At 42.0% G+C, this 16,217-nt stretch overlaps 1 protein-coding gene across 2 annotated transcripts; it reads right to left on the bottom strand.

The window, feature by feature from the left end:
- Nucleotides 1–31: 31 nt before the first annotated feature.
- Nucleotides 32–14,885, bottom strand: LOC133511158 (homer protein homolog 3-like). 2 transcript variants are annotated; one of them, XM_061839827.1, is made up of 10 exons: nt 14,746–14,885; nt 14,618–14,666; nt 10,968–11,124; nt 9,020–9,151; nt 8,817–8,921; nt 6,048–6,181; nt 4,756–4,912; nt 2,542–2,649; nt 2,366–2,446; nt 32–1,975 (listed from the first exon to the last, which is right to left on the bottom strand). In XM_061839827.1, exons 2-10 carry the CDS (start codon nt 14,638–14,640, stop codon nt 1,790–1,792), a joined length of 1,083 nt encoding a protein of 360 aa, XP_061695811.1. In that variant the 5' UTR covers nt 14,641–14,666; nt 14,746–14,885; the 3' UTR covers nt 32–1,789. The 2 variants fall into 2 exon arrangements, with proteins under 2 accessions (XP_061695811.1, XP_061695812.1); XM_061839828.1 differs by having other exon boundaries at nt 6,048–6,160.
- Between the last annotated feature and the right edge of the window lie 1,332 nt (nt 14,886–16,217).

Raw genomic sequence — 16,217 nt, 5'->3', positions numbered from 1 at the left:
TGATGCTACTGCAGCTAAATTCATCCTTCATATACAGAGTCCAAAAAATGTCATTTTATGACTGCACTATAGAAATACAAATAGCATGTAATTTAGAGAGCACTTATTTAATCCTAGTTTTTTTTTTTTTATTTTCCACATAAGAGGCAGACAAGAGGCTGAAATTCCTAAACAACATTGATCTTTGGTGTCTTTGTGTGTGCATCACCAATTGCAGTACTAAATACTATATCGCTCTCTCCCCCCCCCCCCCCCTTACTTTATCTTAAAGGACGTTACAGTATCTACTTAAACCACTTGTCTTATTCCTGCTACATAATGCATGGACATCGGCAGACGTGCACATTACCATTAAAACCAAAAATTACATTTCCTTAGGACTGTTCTAACAATCAATAGTTTTTAACATGAGAAGATGGAAAAAAATGACATGCTGTGGCAACCCCTAACGGGACAAGCCGAAAGGAAAAGAAGTTTTTAACATGAGCACTTAGCAACGGTTGAGATGAGGGATTTTTAATAAATGTTTCGGGATATTAGCGTCACTGCATTAATGGATTTTGTATTTGAGACACTGTGACCTGACTCACTAGTTTGCTTAGACTTGCAAGCAAAATTTTGAGAAGTACTGCATGGTGGTCGGGAACTCAATTCACTTCAATAAGCAGCACTGCTGATGCTTACTATCCAAAATGCCCTAGACGGACAATTTCTAACACTTTCCGCAGCTGATATTTCAACACAAATAGTGGGGTAAAACCTGTAGACAGACAATTTACTAATACTTACAGGTATATGTTTTATACTGTGGAAACAGTGAGTAATATTACTGGATTACTGTTTTATTGGCACCAGGCCGCCAAAGTGCACACAGCAGAAGGAATATATCTATTGAAGCAACACAAAACTGGCTAACCCAGTATAGTTCATGACTATCTATTTATGTTGGTACTATGTTTAAGTGCTGTATTGCACCTTATTAAAAAGTAACATTACACTCTTTTTATTATTATTTTTTAATGGAGATAAGGCTGGAATGGATGAATGGAATCTTATTCAGTTCAATGGCGAAAAATGATTTGAAAAGTGTTTTTTGCGTTGTAAAAGTGGTCACGGATCAAATTAAACTTGTATCTCAAGGCACCTCTTCATTTAATTGCTGTTTTTTTAATGCGTGGAAATATTGCTGAAAATAAAACGCTTTTAATGACTATTTCTCCCACGACCCTTGTGAGGTTCAGCGGCGCTGAAATGTATGGATGACTATTTCTATCTCATCTATGTTAGGTGCAACAGCACACTTTTGAGCTTTATAACAACAAAATGTGTTAATGTAAAATCGTTTCATTAAAAGCATGGTCGACCAAACAGCTGAGCTGTCCTTAAAGTGGATTTGCTTTCCTACCGATTGGTCGAGCAGTGAGTTAAAGGGTTAATTTGTGCTTGTATTGTATGCAGAATGGTTGACAAGGCAGTTTATGTACAGTAAAACAAGGCCTCTTATCAATTATAATGTTGTAATCCAATGGCCATACTAAATGAAACTATAAGCACCTGCTGTCCTTAATAAATATTGTGCAGTTACCTACAAGTTATTGCATTACTTCCCCGCCAAGCAACACAAAGCGCTAGATGATCAGACAAGAAAACCCACGTAAAATGCAGCCGGCGCCATCATCAATGCGTTGAGTCCCGCGGACAAGATGGTGCTCGTGCAACTGCCGCCAGCTCCATCTCGGATATTTTTTTTAAACGTCTGCTTCTGCATTTTGACTTTTTTTTTTTTTTTTTATTTGTCCATGAGTTTAACCAAGCTCTGACGGAGGTCATTGAGGTCAAAGATCTTGATGTCCAGAATTTCGATGGCCCTCTGGAGCTCGGTGTCCAAGCGGTCTCGATCCTCCAGAGAGTTGCTCAGGTTCTGCTCCGTGTTCTGGATACGCCGCTCCAAGTCTGAATTGCGCATCTCACATTCCTGTTGACGAGAAGCAAACTCCAACTAATGTGAACTCGCTGGCCACTTTATTAGGTACACCTCCTGCACCGTAATATGACTTGTGGTGTATTGGTTTTTTTTTCCTCCAATCTAATCTTTTGTAAGGTTTTCATTTTTTTTGTTGTGAACTTTATTTTGTTCTGCATTTTAACAGATGGAACTAATAATCGGCAATGTGTAATACAGAGATTACCTACATCTGAATCTATTACCGTAATTCGCGGCCTACAGCGCGCACCTGGTTATAAGCCTTGGTACACAGAAAGAGTTTAACGCTAGCGCCGCATCACCGCATTAAAAAACGGATTGAAAGTGTGTAAAAAAGCGCTGCGGTTTGTAGGCCAGAAATGACGGTAATTCCACTCTTACCCGTAATCTGTGGATAGCCTGATCTCTGTCCCGCTCCAGCTCATGATAGTCTGACTTCTTGCTTTGCAAAATGTGAATTTCCTGCCAATAATGCAAAAAGTGTATTTTAAAAAAAAAAAAAAATGGAGCAAAAGTATCGGAATGAATTTGTCGTATCTGCATAGGTGAAAGTTTACCTCGTCTTTGGCCTTCAATAGCGCCTCCAACTCCTCCAGAGACTGAGTCAGCTCGTCCTTCAGGAGGTCACTGGGGCCGTGTCCGCCGTGGGCTTCCAGGTCAGCCACCTCAACGCACGCAAAAAGAAAAACCAAAACATTTGTCTCACTATTCATGAAAAATGTAATGCCCTAAATATTACATCCAACTGTATATAAAATTGAAAAAGGCTTCAATTGCAAACAGATGTTCTGTTAATAAGGTCTTTGAATATGCATAATGTGCCATTTAACAACACAGTACCACAATACAGTATTTGAAGCAAGCATGTCAAAACTATTTGACTCGTAGTAGTAATAGAGTAAGAAACAAAGAAAGTCACAGTTCAACATTCATAAATCCCATTTGCAGCTTTTTTGGGGGGGGTTGGGGGGGTCGAAACTTAACCCCAGCTAAGAGCTGGAAAAACTCACCGATTGGTGGTTTCTGTGCACACAAGCACATTTAGAGAACTACGATTTTCACAGTTAATCATTAAGACTTTGAAACAATATTTGTATTCATAAAAAACATAATTAGGAGTTTGCTGAACTCCGCCTGACTCCAGGCGGATTCATTGTTTTAGAGCACAGGTGCCAAACTCGAGGCCCGGGCTCCAGATCCAGCCCGCCGCATGATTTTATGCGGCCCGCGGAGGCAAATCATTTGTATCAACTTCCATGATTCTTGTGACAATCTGTACAAAAATTTCAAATTGTCAAAAATTATATCATATCATATCATAAATAACGTTGCGCTATTATAAGCAGTTTTGTGTTACCAAATATGAATAATCTTTCAAAACCCCCCTACACTTGATCTCTGGTTAAAAACTAGTTTATAAATTTCATGTGTAAATATGATGAGGCGATTTTGTCATAACGGCCCTCTGAGGGAAACCGTAACGACACTGTGAAACGCAACAGAAAACGAGTTTGACACCCCTGTTTTTTCGAGGCAAGTTTGCTCGAGAGGAGCTGCCAGAAGGAAGTAAGGAGGAGGAAACGAGCAGATGTCAGCTCCCTCCGGTGAGCTCTCTCTTTTTTGGTCCTAAGTGGGCCAGCGAAAGTAGGATATGGCCGTCCTACAAACTCCTCTTTCTTCTCACACCACCACAGAGACGTGAGACATTTCATTTTTCAGCCACCTGGCCCTCTCGTCCTCACAATGCGGCCTAACGGGATTGCATCAACAGCATCTCACTTGACAGAAAAAATCTTAAAAGTGGGCTGAAATGACTTGATTTGAGCTGGAAATGAATGTTAACGGATCAATAACGCATTGCTGAGCTTTAATGAAAAGATCAGATTTTGGAAAAGCAGTTATTGATGAGTTAGCGGCCGGGGTGAGCATGAAATGTGATTACATTTTACAGGACTCAACTGGGACTCCCTGTGGTCAAATGTGACACGAGCGAGCATAAAAACAACAAAACAACTTGAATTTGATTATACACTTATCTACCATAAACCTTAAACATAAAAGCCTTTATTTTTTAAATATGATGCACCCGAAATGTGCAAGTACTGTACAAGCACATCCCATGCTATTGTTCTCACCAACACACAAAGCTTGTCTCCCAGACGGGATGTATCACTTCAACTTACCTCCTTGACACAAATTTGGCGTTTCAGGATGCACAAAAAACTAAAACATCAGTTTTTTTTTTAGCAAATATCCGTGCATATGCTCCTGAGATGAAAACTGCGTACGAGAATTTGTAAATCGTGAACCATGAATAAGTACTAATTCTGTCCATCCATTTTCTTTGCCACTTATCCTCAAGACGGTCGCGGGGAGTGCTGGAGCCTATCCCAGCTGTCGACGCGCAGGAGACTGGGTACACCCAGAACTGGTTGCCAGCCAATCGCAGGGCCACTCACAATCACACCTCGGGGCAATTTAAAGCGTCTAATCAATTTAGCATGTTTTTGGGATGTGGGAGGAAACCGGAGTGGCCGGAGAAAACCCACGCAGGCACGGGGAGAACATCCAAATTCCACACAGGTGGGGCCGGGATTGAACCTGGGTCCTCAGAACTGTGAGGCCAACGCTTTACCAGCTGAGCCACCGTGCCGCCTAAGTGGTAATTGGTTCCGAAAAATATCAATGACAGGAGATGAAGGCTAACTTGTCTAAAGATCGATTAAGGGTCGTGGAGCACATAAAAAGGACGACAATATTACTCTGCTGACCTGTTCCCTGAGCCTTTCGGTCTCTTCTTGGTACGCTAGGAGCTGCTTCTTCCACTGCTCCACGTTGGCGTTGGCCTCGTGCAGCGCCGCCACTAACTTGGAGTTGCTGTCTTGCAGCGTGAAGAGCTCGGCTTCCAGGTTCATCTCGCAGATTGACCTGTCGGAAATAAAAAAAAAAAATAAAATTAAAAAAAAAAGGCTTTACGTGGACACAGAGCCTGCATAAATATGACCAATCATAACATCAACATTCAGATGATAGGGTTTGTCCTGCGCTGATTCATGGTCACCAAGGCAACTGTCTTCCATAGGAAGACGAATAAGGGGGATACTTATTGATGTTGATATTAAACACCGCACACGTTAGTTAAATCCAATGAAGATAAATTAAAACATGGCACGAGAATTATGTCAATACTCACACTAAGCGAACACGGCTTGTAAAATGTTTTAATCGATGATTGTTTACAGGCTACATGCCGCAACCAACATATAGCTGATATTAGCTTAGTCATGGCGGCACAGTGGCGCAGCTAGAAAGCGTTGGCCTCACAATTCCGAGCTCCCGGGTTCAATCTCGGACCCGCCTGTGTGGGCTTTGCATGTTCTCCCCGTGCTTGCGGGGGTTTTCTCCGCGCACTCGGGTTTCCTCCCACATCATAAAAACATAAAACATTAATTGGACACTAAATTTCCCCTAAGTGTGATCGTGAGTGCGGCTGTTTGTCTCCATGTGCCCTGCGATTGGCTGGCAACCAGTTCTGGGTGTACCCCTCCTCCTGCCCGTTGAGACATGGGATGGGCTCCAGCACTCCTGCGACCCTTGTGAGGATAAGCGGCAAATAAAATGGATGGATGGATAGCTTCGTCATACAGTGTTGCTGTAGTTTGGGATGTTTTCATACTTAAGTTATATTCAAGTGTAATAATTTTGTGTGACAATCCTTGCACAACTAGCATTGACTTCACAAATATGCGCGCACTCTTTACCCCAGATTATTTGATGTATGTTTTTTGAATTCACTTTTTATATCCAAGGTCAACACTGGGTATTTCAGTAGTCAGGATGAAAGTGCTTTTTAAATATATTACAAATTAAACTTGTTAAACAGTACATGAAAAGACTTTTTTTTCCCCCTTAAAAAGCAAACGACCGAGCACCAAAAAATGAATTATCCACTTTTTCGTTGATAAAAGACTTTCTTCTAATGGTTTCCTATCGTGGTAATGACCTCTGAGTAATTGGACACTGAAACGTGTTCATTATTTTGAGCGTAGAAGACTGAAGTTACCCTTCAGAGAGCATCTTCTTGATGCGCTCCTTCTCAGAGGACAGCGTGATGTCCGCGCTCTGGCTGCGGAACAACTTGTCCTCTGGGCCGTTCACGCACATGACCGGAGGGGACTGGAGGTCGTCGGAGAGGTCCTGAGGAACACATAAGTAAACGCGCTCGCCAGGAGACCCGCGCCGCTTTGCGTCCAATAGAATGGAGAGCAACGGGGATGCTACCAAAGTAATTAATCTAAAAAAAAAAAAAAACTACAGACATCTCTTTGCATGTATATCTTTAATTAAGGGATTACCTTGATTTCTTACTAGTTTATTTGTGTCAAAACCAGGTTAAAAACAAAAGCAAACCCGCAACAATATATGGACAAATGTATTGAGAGTCGCCTCTTAACGAAGAGGTTGGCCCATCTTGATCTTGCCAAACCATATTAAACAATTCAAATGCTTTCAACTTTCAATATTTGGATGAGTTTGGCGTGGAAGACGAAGACCTTGAGCTCATGCACGTCAAACAATTTTGGAATGAACAAGAACCGATATTTAATCCTGTAATGGCTAGACGTCCCATTAATTCTGTCCATATAGTGTACATTGTGTGTTCAATATGTGCATACTTACACAGAAACCTGTTTTCTATTTATTTGGAATGCAAAACAAGTCAGTTAACAGTACAACTACTCACCTGCGAGAACTACGGGGGAAAACCATCACGTAGCGTGGAAAAAATGGACACAGAAATGTTAGAGGTGCCCTAGTAATAACACAACATTATTGCCACGGTTTTCATAGACAAATAATACGGCAGAACATAAGAACTGATGTACCGTAATTTCCGGCCTATAAGCTGCGACTTTTTTTTCACACTCTTTCAACCCTACGGTTTATACGGTGATGCGGCTATTTTGTGTTTTTTTTTTCTAACAGCCGCAAAGGGGCACTCGAGCGGAAAAGGTAAGAGTGAGACCGGTGGAATATATGTGCCGAGGAAGTGACTTTTACCGGTCCGGCCCTGTTAGCGCTGCGCTAGACTGTTACTGCCGTGGCTCAGTGATTTTACTGGTATGGGTTTTATTTAATTGGCCCTGTTAGCATGGCACTAGCGTTAGCACGGAGGCGCTGGCGTTAGCGGTTAGCGGTGCCAGCGTCAAACCCTATATATCTCGTGTTTCAATGTGGGTACTTACGGCTTTTACACAGCTGCGGCGTTTGTATGTACCACATGGTATTTCCTTTACAAATATACTGGGTGAGGCTCATAACCAGGTGCGCTCTGTAGGCCGGGAATTACTGTATCTTCATTTTTTTCAGACCCATCTGCGACAAGCTGGATGTTTTGGCACAATAATAACGATAATAACAACAGCAATAAATTACACTTTACACTTAAGTAGTGCAATTCTGGCACTCATAGATATTTTAGAAGTGCACCCATTTTTCATTCACTCCTCACTCACACCCTGGTGGTGGTAAGCAACTTGCGTAGCCGTAGTTGGCCTGCGGCCATCTGAAGGAAGCCCGGCTGCCATTCTGTGCCTACGGCCCCTCCGACCACCAGCAAACATCCAACCACATTCATTTGTAAGCATTTGACCAAGGAAACAATGACGACACGAAGCACGCCATGCCGCCCACATGGTTGTGTCCTTTTCACATGTGTAATGACAATTTGGTGACAGAAAGTCAGTGTGAACTTGCACGTGCTTAGACCACATGTATGTCTGGCCCATTACGGAGACGGCTGGTCTCACACGATATTTGGTGAATTTCATCAGTGCACCGGCGGACAGATACGCTGGCTTGCGTTGTCTATGAAATTAAGAAATGTAGCCCGCCTCTGCACAGATTTACATAAAAAAATAGGGCCTAGGATGTGTCCTCGGCTTGCTGATCCACCGGCGTTAAGGCACACTAAAGTAGGTGCTCTTGAGCCGTATTTCTCAACCTTTACCGAGCCAACGCACATATTTTACAAAAAAAAAAAAATGACACAGTACTACCCCAAACAAAAATGTCACAGGAATGTAAATGCTGAAATGAAGATATGTGGTGGTGGAAGAGCATTTAACTGTCCTACTAGTTATAATTCATGACTGTACAAAGATAACTCATTTTTAAAAATAAATAATGAAGTTAAAATGGATAATTTCCCGCATATACTAACAATTCAATGGGCAAGATTTTGAAAGTACAACTTAGTACTGTAATAGCTACTAATGTAAAATGTTAATTTCTACAGACGGTGTTTCTGGTGCTCTCTAAATATGCACATTTTCTGCTCCACAATTGATGGAAGGTGCGCCCCTAAAATGTGTCGGTGGGACTGATTGGTAATTATTCCTAATTGATCGATTAGAAGTGAAGTGGCACAGTGTGTGTGTGTGTGTGTGTGTGTGTATGTGTGAGTGCTGAAGAGGAAGCTGCTGGGATAATTTTACCATCGTCCTACATTCCTCACTGTCGCTCCCCTCTGAGATAAGTGACCCACTTCATCTTTCTTTTTTGCCTTTCTTTCCTCTCGCTTCATCCCTACCTCCATTCTGTCTCAGCGGCCCTGTCTAATAACTGGACACCCTTGCCTTCAACTATTCTCGGCCCGTGTGTCTCCTCCTTCCGAATATCCCTCATTTTGGGGGAGTAGTGCATTTTTATTAGGGCAATTTTTCATGTGGTTCTTGTATTGAATCCCATGTACGCTGCAAGTACTTGGCCAGTGAGTGAACGTCATTGTGTATTCCAGTGTATAAGTTTTCATTTTGATTGCTGTGCTCACCTGCGGCGCAGCGATGCTGAGGGCCGTGTTGGCCAGTTCCTTATCTTGTGACTTTTCCCGTGCCAGACGTGCTGCATCTTTTACTTCTTTGAACTTCTCTGAGAACTTGTCAAACAGAAAAAATATATATATATTGTACCGAAATCAACATAGGGAAACGTGCAATTAATCATCAATGCCCTTTGAAAAGGACTCGTGGCTACCTGGTGCAGCTGTTGCTCAGTAGCAAAACCCAGACCGTAGACCGTGTTGGCCCTGCTGTCAGCCCACTGCCCAAACTTCTGTGACGTCTTTGTAAATGTCATGCTGGGTGTAACAATGCAGTTGATAATTGCCTACGGAGAAAAAAATAGCCACATAATTAAAATACTGTACAATCCCATTAGCGCTTCTCTGGTGAATCGACAAAGACCAGGACCATCTCTAATTCTCTCAGCATTTCCATCATGATATTGTGAAAACATCATTTTCTATTAGTTTGATACAGTTTGGTACACTGACTAAGGAGTTGTATTCGTATCGTGAGTAAACTTGTAACGCTACATAATAATATATCAAAACAATTATCCAGTTCAGGGTGTATCTGCAGCTACTCTCCCTCGAAATAGTTATTGTTTTTTTTTTACACTAAAACTTCACCAGAAGAGAATTTCAGTCACCTTATACAGTAAATCCACAATGCCATATTCACCAGTTTCATTGGATGAAGCAAATTCATCCGTCCCTGAACACAAAACTATTTCCAAAGCTTGTGGCGTCTTCTCCGTGTGCCGCAATAATGGCACTTGGACTTAAAATCCTGGAATTGCAGGCATTAAAAGAAGATTTTCCCTCTGTGTCCTTGTTTCCTTGCCAAAAACGATTAAATTGGACTGACGCTGTCGTCCGTCTTGCCGTGGATGACGTAACACGCCGGATGATGCAGTGACATGGTTGACATAACATGCTGGATGCAGGCGGCAGTGAAGATTACAGTCCACGGGCCCTGGCAAGATATGCCTTCTGACCGCACTACGACCCGCCACGCACGGCCTTCTGGGAGGCAGAAATGTGGGTCAGACTGGAGGTGCTAAGTTATCCGATAAACCCCTGCTGCCCCCTCCACAGTGCTTTGTGTCCTCCGTAGTAAACCCCGAGATCAGCCATAGAAGCCACATGCTGTATTGTGACATTGATGACTATGTCTTGAAAATAAGAAACACTTCCTGACCCGATCAGCATAACGGCTCAAGTGAATTGTGATTTACTGTCACTATATCAATAAAAAAGACACACTTTTTTATTTTTATATATATTCAGATTTGCAGTCATCTACTGTAGGTCAGGGTAATCTGCAAAGGTCGACTCGAGGCAAATGGATGTTTGTTTGTTGAATTTTTTTTTCCATTTCCACTTGAGCAACTGTGCATTTAGGCGAACGATTTGCAATGTAATATCCAGTACAACAGCTGTCTCCAAAATTCTGCATTTATGATAATGGAATGATTTGTTTTGACCCACAGTCGCTCAAAATCAGATGGGATAGGGTCAAGCTCACCCACGACCGTAACAAATGACAAAAGGTACAGAAAATGGATAGATTTTGTTTTTAAATCCAGGAAAACTAAGGTGTATATCTATTTGGTGATCCAAATTAGGAGATTTTGACCACTTGACTGAATTCCTTTCCAGTTTACCAGGGTGGGGAAAAAGTATATGACCCTTTGGATTAAGAAACTGGCCTTTGGTAGCCATTAGCTCAATCGAATGTTTTCTGTCGTTGCAAATGCGATCCCCACAACCATCAGGAATCATTTTGGACCATTTCACTTTACCCATTTTGTGTTCAACCTCAACTGACACACTGATGGTCATCAGTTCTCCTGGAAATGTTTGCATAAACTATTTTCCTGTCTGATAGCAATGCGTGCAGGCTCTGCGTTAACAAATCAACCTCAAACCATGAAAGCCGCATGCGCCGTACTTCACAATTAGCATACAGTTCTGATGATTTGACTTATTTTCTTCAAGCACAGCCATTGTGTGTTCCTTCCAAACAGACGACACTCTATCACCACTTTCATTTTTGCAGAGATCCAAATGATTGTAAGTATGCGCATCCTTTTTCTTGCGATTGTAAATCCTAATCACTTATTTCTTACGCGTCCTCACCTTTGTGCCGCCCACACTGATGATGCGGTAGACGTTGCGATTGGAGTCGAAGAAGAATGACACGGCGACCGCATGCTTGCTCGCTGGGATCCAGTTCCTCTTGGTGGCTGGGTCGATCTGGAAGACATGAGCCCGCGTGCTAAAGATTGGCTGCTCTCTAGAAGGAAATCACAGAAAAGATGACGGTTGTATTGGAGGGCCAGGTAAGTGTGTTTTATCGTGAAGACAAAAAAAGATTTTTAGTGAAACAATTTCAAATGCACGTTAGACATGAAGTGATGATGCATGATTGTGTCCGATTCGACTGGACGTTAAACTGTTTGACAACATTCGCACTAATAATGTTACGTGTATGTGGTGTTTATGTGAACGGGAACTTTATCTGGGGTTCACTTGAAATGGTGCCAGTTATGTGATGACTCAAATTTTCCATTAGTTTGAATGTTGTCCATTCTAAACATGCCCACTTATGAGAGGGTGTGCACACTTGCGCAACTTGATCATCTCAGTTATTTATTTTCACCTCACCAATTTAAAATATTTCATGGTATTTTCAATTGAGTTGTATATGTTACAGGTCACATTAATGGTGGAAAGATGTAGAAATGATCCTGGTCTGTTTTTTATGGATAGCAAAAACCTGGCATTTGAAGACAAGTGTGTAGATATTTACATCAAAGTACAGAAACACATTTTAGATTTTGCAGTTAGTAGGAACAAAAATTTAATCTTAGCAAAAAAGTAAATATGTCTCGGCGCAATCTTCCCTTTTTTGTTCATCATCATTAAAATCATCACATTTCCTGAAAGAGGGCAAAGTACGACAATGATGAAAAACCAGGCCACTTCTTCCTCTTACATGACTGTGAATTGATGTGGTCGTCCCAGTAGAAGTGTTTTTTTTTTTGCCAGTCATAATAGTACATTTATATCTGACCCCATTAGTAACACACAAATCCGACTCCTACTTACAACGTAAGAAAGAAACTGCATTAACTGGCTTTTCTCCCTCACATAAAGGTTGTTAATGTGACCGTTCGCTTTTCAAAAGCCGACCCTCTCCGGTCTGATGACCTACGTTATAATTCTCCTTCTCATCCCACGCTAATCCTCCCCCTGTACCCACTGGAGCTGCCTTTTGGCCCGTTATTGCTCTGGTCTGCTCCGAGGTCTGTCCGGAGCAATGATGCCACACAAACGACGGTGTCTTTGAAGGTGGGAGGCTGACTTTGTACAAATCCAATTTGATTCTTTCAATTGGTAATTATAGAGGAAATACAATTGTAAGGCAAAGGGAAAAAAAAGGCACAGATAAAATGCATATATCCTATGATGGAGGATTTTCAAACGTAAAATGTCAAACACTAATGCACATGCGTGGCATGCAAAAATACTGATCTAAGTACAGTTCAGTTGTATTTACCGTAATTTCCGGCCTATAAACCGTGACTTTTTTCACACGCTTTCAATCCTGCGGTTTATGTGGTGATGCGGCTAATTTGTGCGTTTTATTCTAACAGCTGCAAGGGGGCACTCAAGCGGAAAAGGTAAGAGTGACATCGGTGGAATATATCTGCCAAGGAAGTGACCTTTACCGGTATGTTTTTTTAACCGGCCCTGTTAGCGCGGCGCTAACCTGCTGCTGCTGTGTTAGTGCCGTGTCTCAGTGATTTTTACCAGTATGTTTTTTTAACTGGCCCTGTTAGCACCGTGCTAGCGTTAACATCGCACTAGCGTTAGCACTACTGCATTACTGCTGTGTTACTGCCGGCTCTCGGTGATTTAGGTATGTTGTTTTTTTAGCCGGCCCTGTTAGTGCTGTACTACACCGTTGCTACTGTGTAGCTGCCGTGGCTATTTTTTTTTAACCAGTATGTATTTGTTTTTGTTTTTTTTTTTAACCAGCCCAGTTCGTATGACTGTGTTGTTGCTATGTTAAGATAAGATAAGGTATTAAAACTTTGAAAACTCTGTGTGCCGTCTTTCTTTGTAAATATCTTGTTTCAATGTTAGTTTCAATGTGGGACTTCCGGCTTTTACACAGGTGCGGCTTATGTATGGACCAAATGGTATTTCCAGAAATTACGGGAACTTTTCCATTCATTCTTTAAGATTTACTTGTTTTCAAATATGACACTAAAACATGAATATAACAGAAATATGTTCTCATACTGTTCCTTTAAACATTATAGATTACTTTGTTTAGTATCTCTGCGGGCTAGCCACTCCAACCCTAAATGATAACAATATGAAGTGAGAGCTTAAATTACAATATATGTTATCAATGATAACAAAAACTTTGGGAACAGGACAGCACAGTGACATTTAATTTGGTCATAAAGCTCAAGGAAGAAATCACGCTTAAAGCCATTAGAAAAAGGGCACGACAAGCAGCAGTATCCTGACTTTTACTGCCGACTGTGCTCAGGTTTACGCTCACGGGGGTTCCTACGATTCCCAGGGTGCAACGCTGCACCTCTTTTATGTGACTGCCCAACCTCATCCATTTCTTGCCTTTTGGACAGAACTCACAAGAGCCTTGATGACTTGCACTACATGCATATCTAGTCAGGATGGGAATTTAACTACATTTCTTTGATTAACTATAACGATTCATTTCCCATACCGCTTATCCTCACAGGGTCCTGGGCATATTGGAGCCCATGTTAGCCATATAGCATGATTCACTAAGTCATTTTTAACTTATAGTCACAATTCTTTGTGATCCAGGTCATTCGAACTCCTAAAAGTTGAATCGAGGCAACTGCACACATGCACTCTTGTTTCCCGAAAATGGGCAAAACCATTTTGTCCATTAAGCTATTAGACTGATGAATGAATACATTTTGATTAGGCAATTTCAGGATGCAAAAAAAACCCTAAATTAATCCAAAAGAATATCACAGCAATATTAATAACGTAAATAAATGGTCTATGGCCCAGAATAATGGGCCGTGTGAGGCCCCCATGCCATATGTTGTTAGAGGCAAGGTTGCACAGACAACCGTTCACGCCGTCCGTCACCGGGCGGCAACTGAAGCCACGCCGCCTGCACAAAAGTGAGGCAAAATGTACCACACTGCAAAAATCAGCGGCTCTGTTCACGAAACACAATGAGGGGAAGTGGATGAAATATTTACACTGCAGTCCTTGAGAAAACAGGACTCGCAGTTGCTGACCCTCAGCGGATGGATGCGGCCTGTGGTGGGCTGAACGGGGGTCTCTCCAGAACAAAGCCACAACCACAGAGTGACTGAGGGGGGTCTGGGCTGCAGCTTTGTTAACCTTTCAGAATTGCAGCTTTACAAACACTGGCAGATTAGCGTCAGCAAATAACGCTATGCTGTTTATCCCAGATCTGTCGTTGTGTTGGATAGCGCTCACATTTATGCCCATAAAACTTCATGCTGATCAAATAATAACGAGTCAGTGAACAGCACACCATTGCTGTATTTATTATACTGTATTTCTATTATACCCAATAATGCGAATGCTCCTTGTGTCACAAACAAGATGAAGCTTACGGAACTAAATAGCGGCAGTCTGAAAGTAGCATGTGGAATTGTTCATGATCTTAATAATATATACGTCAAGAGAAAATCAACTGATATGCAGACAAGCATTAAAATAACAATAAAATCAAATCTTACCTTTCTCTGTGATGAGGAAACATCTTACAAAGTGCTTGACGCTTCTTTTCTGGAGAGCAAATTAAGTTTGGTTGCTAAATTAAAACAGCTTTTCTCTCATTTTGATTTCAAATTCTTTCCAAACTCACCCCATGTTGCAATACTGACTAACGAATCTGTCTGTCAGTCTCCACTTTCCAAGTCCGAGAGTAAAGATGCTTGCTTTCTGCCGGGAGAAGGAAAGGAGGTCACTGGTGCAGCGCTGTCGCCGTGGTGTGAGCCCTCCGCACTGTCAAAGCCTGGACTCGGTGAGCCTTTTCGTGCACAACAAGCCTCATCATCCCTCCAAGCTCCGTCCTGATGCTCAGAGCCTGCCGATCTGCTCAGTTTGACAGTCTGGAGCTGCCCATGCAGCAGCACGCAGCTGTACTCGTCAATGTGTGTGTTCGAGAGAGGGCCGCCTACTGGAAGCGACGGGAACTACGAATTTAGGATTTTGTCCTGCAGAAACAAAGCGCAACACTTGTCAGGTCAGTCTATGTAAACGTTGCATTGGCCGTCACTACTGATTCTGAAGGGCAAAAAAAAAAAAAAAAAAGACAAAAAATAAATAAATAACCTAACATCACATAGACACAATGAAATTTAGGTTGCACTACTTTTGATTGTTTTTACCCCACCCCCAACCCCCACAAAAAACACGGCCCACGATCTCTATAATCCAGCCAATGCCACAAATAAAAGCATTGCAAATAGACAAAATTTTATCTAAATTGAAACACTGACAAAATGTCGGGGGTTTTAAGATTTGACTATTAACCTATTTAATGGCTAAAGTGTTGGCCTCACAATCCCGACCCCGCCTGTGTGGAGTTTTCATGTTCTCCCCGAGCCTGCATGGGTTTTCTCTGGGCACTCACTGGCCTCCCACATCCCCACAACATGCAACATTAATTGGACATTCTAAATAGCCCCTAGGTACGATTGTGAGTGCAGCTGTTTGTCTCTATGTGCCCTGCGATTGGCTGGCAACCAGTTCAGGGTGTACCTTGCCTCCTGCCCCTTGACAGCTGGAATAGGCTCCAGCACTCCCCCGCGACCCTTGTGAGGATAAGCGGCTAAGAAAATGGATGGATGGATGGATGGATGGCTAAAACATAGTTTTACATCTTTCAAAAATTGATCACCTAATCCCAAAAACGTAGTTTTACATAGACAGTGTTTTTGGGGAGGGGCGGGGTAGGGAAGGGGTAGGCTTCAGAGGAGGCTGATGTCAGACCTCACTAAAGGATTAGGCCTGAAAACAATTTTAATACACAAAAGAATGGACACTGGATGGCAGAAGTGCGTCATCCCTTTGATTTGATTTGATCATACATTTTTAAATTCTGGTATAATTTAGTATAAATTCTACTGCTAATTAATAAAGAATGAAAAAAGGTAGGTAAAAGATAGAAATCTAATCTTTGTGTTTATATAGCCATAGAACACAATATTCTATATCTTCTTCTTTTCCTTTCGGCTTGTCCCGTTAGGGGTCGCCACAGCGTGTCATCTTTTGCCATCTTAGCCTATCTCCTGCATCTTCCTCTCCAACCCCAACTGCCCTCATGTCTTCCCT

The sequence above is a fragment of the Syngnathoides biaculeatus genome, chromosome 13, assembly GCF_019802595.1.
Source record: "Syngnathoides biaculeatus isolate LvHL_M chromosome 13, ASM1980259v1, whole genome shotgun sequence".
In the NCBI taxonomy this organism is placed as follows: Eukaryota; Metazoa; Chordata; class Actinopteri; order Syngnathiformes; family Syngnathidae; genus Syngnathoides; species Syngnathoides biaculeatus.
This window is presented reverse-complemented; position numbering and strand designations above follow the sequence as displayed.